At 38.3% G+C, this 13,086-nt stretch overlaps 1 protein-coding gene across 1 annotated transcript in view; it reads right to left on the reverse strand.

Moving 5' to 3' along the window:
- The window catches only part of EPS8 (epidermal growth factor receptor pathway substrate 8), a 127,540-nt gene that overhangs the window by 44,758 nt on the left and 69,696 nt on the right, over positions 1-13,086 (reverse strand). The window contains 2 exon segments of the mRNA XM_005425301.2: positions 6,078-6,151; positions 7,184-7,274. Of these exon segments, the coding sequence (XP_005425358.1) occupies positions 6,078-6,151; positions 7,184-7,245 (136 nt within the window). The 5' untranslated portion in view covers positions 7,246-7,274.

The raw sequence follows: 13,086 nt of genomic DNA on the forward strand, positions 1-13,086 counted from the left end.
AGTGCTCCACTGCCCTGAGCTCCTGGAAAAGCTGATAAAAGCCTGCAAATCTGTTCTCTGTCCTCCTCCACAGATGACACAAGAGACTGCTGCTCCCTCCTGCAGCACCTCTGTGTTCCCATTTCCCAGTCAGAGAGATCTCAGCTGGTGACTCTCACAGCTTCTTTCATCTGTATAAAACTTTTTCTTTTCCTACAGAGGTGCCCATTGCCATTCTTCAGGAAATGCAGCTTCCATCTCTCAACTTTTTCACATATCAAAGTGACAGATTATTACCTATCAATATTAATCTGCTTTTACACAAACCTTAAAGCATCACTTAACTTATCACACTAACCTCAAATGCAAGTAACACAAGCTCTGCTATTGAAAAGGAGAAACAGAATTTGCTGATGTGCTGAATGCAGTGGGTCTGGCTAGGATGAAGATGATTTTGGATCTGATAATACAGAGATATTTTAGCTGTGGCTGGATGGTGTCAAAGTCTTCTCTAAATTTCTTTTTCTGCTGCCCCAGTGTGTGGGCTGGGGGTGCACAAGAGGCTGAGAGGGGACTCAGCTGGGACAGCTGATCCAAAGGATATTCCATACTGTTTAATATCCTTGCTCAGCAATAAAACTGGCAGGTAGTCTTTCCAAAGACTCCTTGCCCAGATAGTTTGGCCATTGCTCTTCTTGTGGAAGACTGTGAATAAATCTCTTTGTGCTATTCAGTCCTTTTTCCTCCCTGTTCTTTCCTTCACCCATTAAGCCATCTTTGTCTTGATCCATCAGGTTTTTTCCTTGCTTTTTCTCTTCCAATTCTCCCCCCTGTTCTGCTGCAGAGAGGAGACAGAGGGAATGAGCAAGCAAATGGGGATGCTGGCTGGGGTCAACCCCTGACACTGAAAACAAAATAATGTTTTGTGTGCTCTGTTTCACTCTCCTCATCCTCCCAATCAATCTCAGCCTCTCACAGGTCCCTTCATGCATGAACAGGCTATTGAAGCTGAAGTGAAATACTACAATAGAGACTTCCAGATATGATGCATAAAACTATGAAAAGAAGAATAAAACTATAAAAGCATAAATAAAACTATCAAAATTATCGAGTTTTTCCCTGTGTACTCTACTCATTGCAGCTCTTACACCCATCACCTAAAGTACAGTGCAGCCTTAACAACAGGTTAGCTCAAACTCTGTTGATATGCTGCACCATTTAGATGAAGGATTTTTCCTTTGCTAAGGTAAAAAAAAAATAAGAGAGGATCATCGTAGAAGACACTTAAGTTAAATTCTTAAGCACAATCTATAGCAAATGCAACCCAGAAAAATCTGATTAAAGTAAAATCTCTCACAACACAAAGGCAATAAAGTGGAAAGCAGCACAGCATTTCTCTTATAGGTCCTGAATGTAAGATCTACTAGCTACTGAAGCTTCCAGAGGAACAGGAACATTGATCCACAGAAACTAGTACTCTCCCTGATGTCTGATGTGGACAGATATTACTGCAATTCATGTTGTGTGAAATTATTGAATTCACCGATCATCAGGAACAAATCATGTTTCTGTTTTCAAACAGAGATTGAAAACTACCGATTTTATTTTCATTTTTGAAAACATCCAAAACACCAGAAAACAAAAAGAAAACTCTTAACCAAAGACTTTCAGCCAAGTCAAAAGCTCTACGAGCCAGTCCATGACACAGATCAACAGGACTGCAGATTGCTCTGAAATTTGATGGCAATCCATGCGGCCAGGGATTGAGAATCTCCTCCAAAATCTGTCCCAATAATCCTGGAATGACAGCATAAAATATTTCCACACATGATCAAGCAGAAAAGCCCAATACTTAATTTACTACCATCTATTTGCATTGGGCTGATGGTTGATACCCTTTAAGAATAAATTGCAAAAAAAAAATCAGCTTGAGGCAGAGCAAAGTGCAGGAGATGTGACTTAAACATCCAGGGACAAAGGTCAGAACTCGAGTTCAAAACAAATTTCCTCTTCAGGGCAGCAAACACTACCACTTTCAGAGATTAATGCCAGGAGATTCTCTCTGATGGCTGTGTGGAAGTGGCTGTCAAAGGAAGTGTGTTGTTTAGAAGTCAATTGTCAAATTAATCTGAGAACCGAAACACTGCAAGGATGTTACCTGGATGGCTTCCTTCAGTGCACTCGTTTACCTGCCTGTGAGCTTGTGAAAAATGTATATTTTATGATTAAAATGAATATTATATGTGTTATGTTAGAAAGTTATGCTGTATTAATTTTCTTAAGTAGTGTGTTAAATAGTTCTAGGTTGTAACATAATGTTAAAATAGAAACTCTGCTATCTAAGATACTTTTTTTAAAGAAAGGACTCTCATCGAGATAGCAGTCACAGAACACCTAAATCTTTCAGAAAAAAATAATTTCTTGCTCCCTTATCAGAAGAAATGAACTTCTTCCCGCCTTGCTCAGGCTTGAAGACACCATTAGGATTAAGATGAAGAAGTTGACACTGACCAGACAGAATCCTGTGTTTGAATGGAATTTATGCATCATGTATGAGGTGTATGAATATGCAACAGGCTATTGTTTTTAAGGGTTAATCCTCCGTTAACTTGTGTCCTTTTTCGGGCTTATTTTGCCCAGAAAGAGCTACCTGGACTGTCCATAACTCTTTGTTTCTATTGTCTCATATTGTCCTAAACCCTAATTGTCCAAATTTTTATTACTCTAAATATATAACTATTTTTAGAACCATTTTATCACTATTAAACTTTTAAACTTTTAAAAACAAGTGATTGGCATTTTTCACAAGCTGCTTGAGGTTTCCTTGAATTTGTTATGCTGCAGATCTTGCTCTGAATGAGGCATATGAGCAATGCAAAAACACACAGGAGTAGCACTCACATTCTCTGAAATAATCCCTTCGCGCAGGATTTTTCTCCTAGGAAGCTGAGAAGCCTCAGAGAAAAGGAAAATAATTCTAATCTCATTTGCTTCTCCTGTGTTGTGCTCACATGTGGAATGTGTTTGGAGATTGTTTACCCACAGGTGATTGTTTCACTGGATTCTGCTGTGAGTTGTTTTGACTCTTTGGCCAATCAGGGCCAAGCTGTGTCAGGACTCTGGAAAGAGTCACAAGTTTTCATTATTATCTTTTTAGCATTCAGTAAGTATCCTTTCTGTATTCTTTAGTATAGTCTAATGTAGTATCCTTTAATATAATATAGTATTATAAAGTAATAAATTAGCCTTCGGAGAACATGGAGTCAGATTCATCATTCCTCCCTGCCATGACACTCCCTGCAAATACAATACACAGGCAATTTCACTTCCAGCTCCAAATCACAGCCACCAGAGTATAAACTCAGTGCACAAAACACTCAGTCAATTCTAATGTGCTGTGAGAAGACAATTTTAGCAACATCATTCAGTTCTGTACAATAATCTGACAATTTGGAGTGATCCAAATTTAAGGACCAAAATCCTGGTCAATCTCTCCTGAGGAATGAGGCTGCTCCTCGCTGTGTCAGGGGCTGGCAAAGCCCCGGCACAGCCCTGAGACTGCAGCTCCTCTCCCCACAGGCAGAACTGCTCAGGACAGATGGAGGAGCCAATGCTAGAACAACAGATGACGGCAGGAGCCAAAATCCATCTCAGATGGAGAGAACAGGAAGCAAACAATGAAATAAACCCCATAAAAATGTGCAGAGAGCACCTTCCCTAGCCTCAGAGAGAGATTTGTCATGCAAATAGAAAACAGCTCATTTCAGGAAGGAAATGAGTGAAAACAAAGGGATTATTGACACAGGAAAAAAGGCAATTGCAAGGAAGTTTTCACTGTCAGACAGGCACGTTAGAGATAGTGATGGCTCCGGTCTGGCTTTGAGCTGAACACCAATAATAACAATATTTAATAGTTGGACACCAATGATTGGTAACACCAATAATATTCCAGTCTCCTTTCCCACAGCACTATGGCCAGCCTTCTGTGTGGTGGCTGAAGGGCTGGATATTCATGAATCACCTCAGCAATGGCATCAAAGACATAAAATTCATGCCAGGACACAAACATGCCTACATATATAACAACAAGTATTAATAATAGTAATAATAGTAGTAGTAGTAGTAGTAATAATAATAGTAATAATAATAATAATTTGTTCTTGATGTTATTATTACTTTAATTTTATTATTTTTATTTTTATCTAGCCTTTACAGTGCTTGGAAGAAACTGAGTTCAATATCAAGTGGTCACCTAGGAGCCCAGGCACCTATTTACTTGTTGATAGTTAGGGATAGGGGGCTCAGTCCAATTGATTCTTAAGTTTTCCAAGAAAAGGAACATTTTGATGGGGAAAATTTGCTGCTGACCTCATGTTGTCATATTTTAGTAAAATAAAACAAAAAACAAAAAACAAAAAACAAACAAAAAAAAAAAACACAGTCCATTTTACAGTAAAATTACATATATTTTTCTAGTATAAATGAATCTATTAAACACATGAACTTTCTGTATTAACCTAAATAGTATACATACATTTAAAATATATGTAAACAACAAAATATAAAAAGGAAGCTAAGACAGCTTCCTCTTGCTCTGTAGGATTTCTCTTCCTGCTCTACAATCTCAATATTCTCAAATAAAATAATTTTGTTAGTTATTAATTATGAATAAAATACTTTGCAATGAGCATTTTCAACACTCTTTAGAACTTCCAATTTCACTCAGTTGCTTTTCGCCCTGTTTGGGCAGTATGCACAAAAAATTCAACATTACAAGGGAAGAAGATGCACGTGGGATGCAGCAGAATACTGAATTTGTTGCTAAAAATTCGAAAAATTGCCCTGAATTTGAGAAAAATTTAGGTTCTTTCCTTGTTTTCTCCAGCTCATATATGTGGTGATAGCAACACCCTACTTCTTTATGTATTAAAAACAGAGCAGAAGTAGTAAAATGTGCAAACTCTAAAAGCTGTGCCAATACATATCCACTTGGAGCTCCAAAATAACTGATTCCTCTATTTCATTCAGCTCCTGGCAACTGCAACTATCTTTTTGTATATATCTACCAGCCACAGAAGTGAAACAAGGACAACATTTCCCTTTACAGGAGCCACCACCCAGCAGTTTCATGGCAAGCATTTTCCTTTAGTACCTGAATTTAGTTAAGTACTTTGGAAGTAAAAAAACCACCATCACACACATCAAATTTACTCACTTCTCCCCATCTTCTCCTGACACGTGACCATCCCACAATATTTGATATGAAAAAGCTCAGAGAGATATTTTAAAAGCTCACAAAGATTAAAGGACACAGTTAAGATGCTGATACTGCCACAATGTTCAAACCATACACTCCTGAAAAATTATGATGATGACATAAAATGAAAAAGGAATCACAACAATTATAGTATCTCATAAAGAAATAATCTGCTAAGAGTTTTTGGCAATGCCCCTTGCTGGTTTCTGTTGCCACCTACTATTTCTGTCAACACTTGCAATCAGTTTGCTGAGTGAAGCCACACATGATGCAGAAATCACTCTTTACAATGATCAGCTCAGAATTTTCCTCAGTTTCGGTTCCTGCCTTCAGCACTATGTCAAGAGACTGACTTTGGTAGCACAGCACTAAAACAAAGTAAACTTGAACTTAGATTGATTCAATATTTAGGTTGAATATTAGGAATCCTTGTGTCAAAGCAGAAGAATGCTGTAAGTGCCTTGTCTGGTAGCAGGGGATGAAGCTGGGGAGGCAGAGGGAGGTACAGGAGGAATAAAACCCCACAAGGGTTTAAGCACAGCTAAACCCTTGAATGCCCACTCCCTGGTGCATAACTTAGCTATAGGATCACTCTGAGATTTGTGATGAATGCTGCCTGGAAAATGAGCAGGTGGGAGCTCTCTTCTTAAGAAACAGCATTTTCTAGTTAGCTTTAGTAGGAATAAAACCACTTTCTTTTTCAGTTCAGTTGACAGACACACCCATGTGTATGTACAAACACTTTCAGATTAATATGTGTAAAATATTTCCACCACCACACCACAATCACTATTTAAACAGCAACTTAGCACAGAAGTTTAGAGAGTTTTTGCCACCTTACCATAGAGAGCTTTTGCACTTGTTCTTGAATTCTGCTCCCTCTCTGCCTGAGCAAACGTTGGGGAGCCATAGCCACTGGAAGAAAACATTTCTGGTTATCTTCTGTATAGATGTATTTGCAGGCACTGAAAAAAACCCTCCCCTTACTACACATACCTACAGCATTAGTAACAGAGGGAATGATACTGGATATTTATTCCACACCATTAATTTGAGAGAGAATATTTCACTTAGGCTGCAGGCCTGAGCTCTCTTTTGTTGCATTAATACAACTTTGTGCACAACTGGAGTGTGGTATACAAATAAATACCACCTTCAGTCCAGTAACAAACTTCACTGCACAATTATAATAATGATAAAAATAGCAATAATAATAATAATGACTATGCCAAAGAATTGGGTAAGAATTGGGGTTTTTTCCCTGCATACACAAGTGTTGATTGCTTTTAACAATTTTAACTGCTTTTAATGAAAAACTTAAAATGACTGGCATTGTCTTACACAAACAAAAAGGCAATATGACTACAGGTGTTTCAAAAATGAGTGATATATGAGTTCACCTTAATGAGAAAAAAAGACACCACAGATATCCTGTTCCACACAGGAATATGTGTTCTTTGGCATCAGATGGGTAAATTACTGTTGTGAGTGAGTCTATGCCATGCCCCTGATACGGGGATCACCCTCTTATCTGAGGCAAGGTAACACTTTCAGGTAGCAGTTGCTCAGCTCTCTTTCCTGGGAAACAGTCTGTTCTCACAGATGGGAGAGGCAGCCTCATCTTTTATGCATAAAAATGCATTCACTCGGAGCTAACCTTAAACATCTCAGGCACACAAAGGCCTCTCTGAGTAACATAATAAGGATGTTATGGCTACAGCAATTTATTTTGCTGTTCCAGATGAGTCCATGCAGGAACACAGTTTTCCCTTACATGAACACAAAAATATCTGTCACTTTGGTTGCACAGTTATTTCTTCTACAGAAAAAGCCTTTTTGTAACTCCAATGGGACCTACTAACTGCAGCTCTATCTGAAATGAAAACCTAAAGAAGGAGGTACAACACTATTTTGTCCATAAAAGGCAAGTCAAAGGCAAAACCTTACTTCATTTGAGGGAAGTAACTTCCATATCCACCGGGAGGGGTGTTTGATATGTGTCCATTCATTCTCACTGCCACTCCCTGGGAGAAACCACCTGGGAAAAGGAAAAACAGCACATGAACTGAAGTCTCCTAAAAGATGGAGGCTGAACACAGGTGTAATACAAACCTAATGAGGAAATTATGGTTGAAATGGGAATGAAATTGCATCAACAAGCTCAATTGTTGTTAACTGCATCCTGGTGGTGCTGCTATGGAACTTCTCCCAGTAGCAATTTGATAGTTATAGCTTCAAATAATTTATAATTTTGTGAACAAAGCTATTATTTTTGATACAATGGTCTTTAGGAATAGCTGTAGAAATAAAAGGCTCACTAAACAAAGAACAAGATCTACTGCAAATGTGAACAAGATGTTCCAAATGGTAACTTTATTGCTCAAGCATGCTCGATTTCAGCCCTCAATTCATTTCTTTCAAATGCAACTCTTGAAATGACCTTTTGATATATATTCTATGAAACATATCAGCTGAATTGTTAGAAAAGATGCATTATCAAATTAAAACACAATTGTTAGCACAAAAGGAAACTTGGTTAGCTATTTTGGTACTTAAGAAAACCTTTTTTTTTTTTTTTTTTTTTTGTTAAGCAGTGCTTAACATCCTGAAAGTTTGACGTGCCAAATGAAACCTTTCCTATAAAAGCAGTGCTGAACTGCTGAACAGGCCATGATAAAACAGTTTAAAAAATTCTCCCTTTAATAACACGTCCATTGAAGTTAAAACTAGCTCTGGAAAGTGACTTTCATAACCCTTTCATATTCAAATTTACCATGGGCAAATACTCTCATTTACATATATACATGAATAATATAAATTTGAATATTTCTCTACATTTCAGTCACACTGCAGAGCAGTCAAAAGTGTACCAGATCAAATTTGTACCTACAAAATCTCTGTTTCCAAAGCAAGCACAGCCTGCTCTGTTTGCACTAGAGCTGCCTTGCAGCCAGCTTATCTTCTGAGGTTCTAATTCAGCTCACTGCCCCACATTCACTGTTCTCTTCTTGTTTTACAAAGAAGCAGCAGCTCTTTGACCTGCTAGTGCCCATTGAGTGCCCCACAAGTATTCTGCTACTTCCTTCTTCCATGCACAAAGACAACCAAAGTCTGTGCTGAGCTCTAAATCCATCAGTCAGTTCAAGAGACAAACTTCGGTGATCTTTGGTGCTGAGGGCAGAGTTTTTATACATTTCTGAGGAACAAACTCCAGATGCAGTTAGCAAAGCTAACTAGAACAGTGTATTTGTTGGTGCATTAGACATGCCAAGTGAAATTATGTATTTGTATTTGAGGTGTATTTGACATACCAAGTGAAATCATGTGCAAAGGCAGTGTTGCTTTTAGTGGGTATATACTTATTCATTTGACTTAGTGTGTATACATACATGTATATATATATATTTTTTTATTACTTTTTAAAATTTCTTTAATTTTCTTTGAAATCTTAGCTCCTTGCAGAACCTCCTTAGTGACACAAGCACATTTTGCCCCACAAATACACCACATATCCAAGCTGGTAGTCAGTTTGGCAGCTCTGATTCTTTTTATGGAGTGCAGTCCTTAACAGCTGTCTCCAGTAAATTACCACCCATGCTGAGTGCTGCTCAATTCATTAGCAATTGCAACCTTTGGGAAGCATCCTGAAATCATCCCATGACTTGAAAGGATACAAGTGCTCATTTTCTCAGCAGAATTTGCCAGCTCACTGTGCACTCCCTGTTCCAGCTCAGAGTGCTCCTCTCCAGCCCAGGCTGCCTCTGAGCTCTCCACCACTTCCTATCAGCTGTTAATTCTTATCATCATCTGCAACCATGCTCAATTTGCTGCCCTGCTTAGCAGTTTCCCCTGTGATTAGCTTCCACAGAGTCACCACATCCAAAACACACAAATTATCGCCGCTGCTCTTTGGTATCCCCACTTTACTTTCCATCCACACATTGTTTAAGATAGCACTTATTGAATAACTCTGTTTGTCATAATCTTTTTTGATTTGTAGTCTTTTTCATAGGCTTATTTGTAACAAATTCTGCAACTATCTGTCTTAAAGTGAGATCTGGGGTGAAAAAAAACCCCTTGGTTTAAGACTTTCTCAGAATAATTCCACTGCTCTGACATCTTAATCTGACAAATACTTGGTTTGTATTTGTATTCACTCAATTTTATGGAGGTGGTGAAGCAGATATTTTAAGTAGAAGGAATGTAATATATTAGAATGTAATATATTAGAATTTCAAGCTTCAGCCTTTGAAGTCAGCATGACACACTGAGTTTGAAAGCAGCAAGAAAGCTGAGCAGCAGATTTTCACACTGGGGAAAGAAACCATCTCTCATGACTAAATACTTGCCCACTGTAAGGCACAACACCACTTAAATACAAAAAGCTTCAGAATTATGTTTTGAATGAAGAGATACTGAAAATCTGAAGTCAAAAATTTTGACTTTTAAAATTAAAAAAAAAAAGCAAGCAGCTTGTTCTGACAAGCAAATACAAGAGTTTTAGTCACCTTTAGCTGATATGCAAACAAAACACCACTTGGTATTAGATAGTCGAGTAAAACCAACAATATTTCCTGTCTCTCATGCAATTTTCCAGTGTTTTTGAAATGCCAGCACAACTACCTTGACATGACACTTTCAATGTGATTACAATTTCGTGCAATGCTTCTGTCACTTGGTTCAAGAAACCTCCAGAATGTGAATACAAACAAACCCTTTACTATCATCATTTATAATTAGTCCAAATATTTACAACAGCATCAAAAAGCTACTTGTGACTCCCCAGAATTATCACATAATTGGATCTCATTCAACCTAAATGTTTAATTAAAAAAAATTTAGGAAAATGCTTTAAATTTTTTTTAATTAAGTGCATGATGAAGAAAGTGAAAACCACAAAAGGGTAACAGTATGTGCAGGGCTTTATTATTGACTTGTACAGCTTTCTCTGCTGTGTTTCTCATCTCAAATGCTCTTTCATCTCTTATAACCAGTCAGTCCTGCAGCAAAAGTCACCCCCTGCACACTGCAAAGCCATTGTCAGCCAGGAGTCTATTAATAAACTCCACTTCCTCTTTAATCTTCCCTTTCACCCCAGCCCAGCAGTTCACAGCAACCTCCACTGGTGTCCCAGACTTCAGAATAAACATCCTTCACAATTAACGGTAAAATCCCTCTTCAATTAGGCCTGAAGTATCAACAGTTTAATTGGGAATATGACCAAAAATGGTCATGTCTCAGAATCCTGAAAGAAAGAAATATATACTCATGCCTGCTCTGAAAAAGAAATATTTTAAACCAGGAAAGCTAAGTAAGATTTCAAGAAGGAAAGAATAATAAGAACATAGATAAAATAATAATAATAAGACAAATATAATGGTATTTATCCTTAAGTATAATGAAATACTATATAATTAAAATCAGTTTAAAATATTTATAAATATTTTATTTTGAAAAACAAAAAAAAAATCCACAAAATTGTCTCAATAACAACAAAAAAATTCACCCAGAACTTCCCTGCTGCCATCAGCTTTATTTTGAAAGGATATTGATAGTCAGGAGCTCTGTGAATGACAAGGGCCCAGCTTTTATAACAGAGAAACCATTTCTGAGACAGATGCACTTTTGTCCTTCAGCAGTTACAGGTGGCAATCCCAAGCATGGGGAGAATGATGCCAGTGTACAACGTGATTCTATCAGTCATGAACACGGTTTTGTTTTTTTTTAATTACTCTTTGTCTTCCCCATCTTGTAGCATGGCAGCCTCATGAAAACAATGCAATTTATGTGGCACGTCAACAGCTCACATGTCCTGCCATGTCATTTCCTAATAAAAGTTTCAAAGTAACAAAATCCCTCAGGTTATTAAAAAAAAAAAACAAACCCAGAACACCTTTTCCCAGAAAGGCAGAGCTGCATCATTAGAGCAAATTAGATATTCTAGAGCCTGGTGCTCTTTTCCACTCATCCTGAAGCCACCAGTCCCACCCTGAGGCAGATCACAATATCATATGGAAACCAAAAGAGAAGCAACTTAATGATGTGGATATTTTAGAAATCATGGAGGGGGAAGGGCTAAGGAGAAAAGGATGCACAGGAAAGCCAATAATGGCTGGAATGATTATTGTCTACTGATTAGGAAAATGTTACTGTTGTCATGTGTCCCCCCAAACCCCCCAAAATTGTCCCCAGGCAGAGCACAGGCTGTAACTCCAGCCTAAACAGAAAGCAGAAGACATTACAAGGTAACACCATTCCCTGGTGGGTGCAGCAATGTCAGATAAGGACACTCTCTCTCCACCCTTCCCCTTTCAAAAGTATTACGGAAGAACAAAACAACAGGGGAAAAAATTAAAAAAATCCATGTACTCAGGGCTCACTGTGCGTTCAGTAAAAATGCCTCTCACTGCTGACCTGCAGAATGTACAAAAACTGTTTAGCTTGCTGTGTGACTTGCCATTTTTCATCTGTTTCTTCTCAAACCTCACCCTGTTCACTCCCACACAACTTTCCCTCCTGGTGCTAAATTTTCAAACAGCATCTCCTGGCGTCTACCTTGCTGTTCTGACCCATTACTCCCCTATTTGTATCTTCACTCCAGCCAGAGATTTGACAAATGGGAAACTCCTGGCAGAAATACATCCTGTGGAGCCAGCTGAAATGTGCCTGCTGCCCTCTGCTTTGGGACTTGCTTCAGAGCACAACCAAGAGCAAAACACGAGTTCTGCTGCTTGTTGGACATCTTGCCTGGAGATAAACACCAAAATGCACATGAATGCATGAGTAAGTGATACTTCTGAAATGATCCCTGGGGATTTTCCAGCCTCAGTGCACTGATAACCAGAATTTCTCTGAGAAAAACTGCCTTTGGTTGAGCTGGCAGCAGCTTTGCTCTGTAATGTTTTCAGTTTCATGTTAAGCAGGTTGGGGCATCCAAAAGCTGGTAGAAAAGATGACAGCAAAAAACTAATGCAGAAAATGGACAGCCAGACCCTACAAGTGCAGCAGTTTGAACACAAAATAAATTAAATTGATTCCCCACCACTCTGACTGTTGTCCCCTTTGCCTCTCTCAAGCCACTCTGTATTTATTGATATTTATTTTTGAAGCTCTCTGAGTTGTATATACTCCAGTATTCACTCCTGTGTAAGAAATAAGCTAATAAAACAATTTTAAGAATGCTGTTTCCTTCAGGACCTCTCTGCATTCAGAGCAGTTGTCCAGCACGACCCTTAGCACCAATTATATTGCATTTTAGCTTATGCAAATCTGCACTTCTTTGCATCCTGGTTTTAGATTTTACTGCTGGATGCAGTGTTAACTAACTGGGGTTCCTGCTAAGGAAACCTGGAGGTGGGGAGGAAAGGGCTGGATGTGTCTCCCTCTGTGCCTGAATTTTACTCCTTATAGAAAGCTGAACTTCAGTTTTCTATAAGGAGTAAATAATAAATATTTTTAAATAAATAAAATAAATTTAAATAGTTTTAATAAATAAATAAATTTAAATAAATAATAAACATTCAGCAATAACAAATATTATTTACCTGTTTGTGTAAGGGGTAACAGGGGTAGAAGCATTTCAAGCAACTAAAGACAGTGACAGACAAAAAAAACCCCACTCTGTCCAGGCAGGGGACAGTGACAAGGCACACAGAGTGCCCAGGGGGGATTTGTAAATGTATTCACATCCTTCTCCACAGTGCAGGGCAGCAGGAAATTGATGCTGCTTTTGCCAGCTTCAGAAAGTGTTTTGATTTTTCACTGACACTTTCTGAAATCTAGCGCTCTTCCCTGAGTCCCTCACTAAGGAAGAGTATGCTAAATTCATTAGCAGCATTCCTTTCAGCAGG

The sequence above is a fragment of the Geospiza fortis genome, unplaced genomic scaffold, assembly GCF_000277835.1.
Source record: "Geospiza fortis unplaced genomic scaffold, GeoFor_1.0 scaffold13, whole genome shotgun sequence".
Classification (NCBI taxonomy): domain Eukaryota; kingdom Metazoa; phylum Chordata; class Aves; order Passeriformes; family Thraupidae; genus Geospiza; species Geospiza fortis.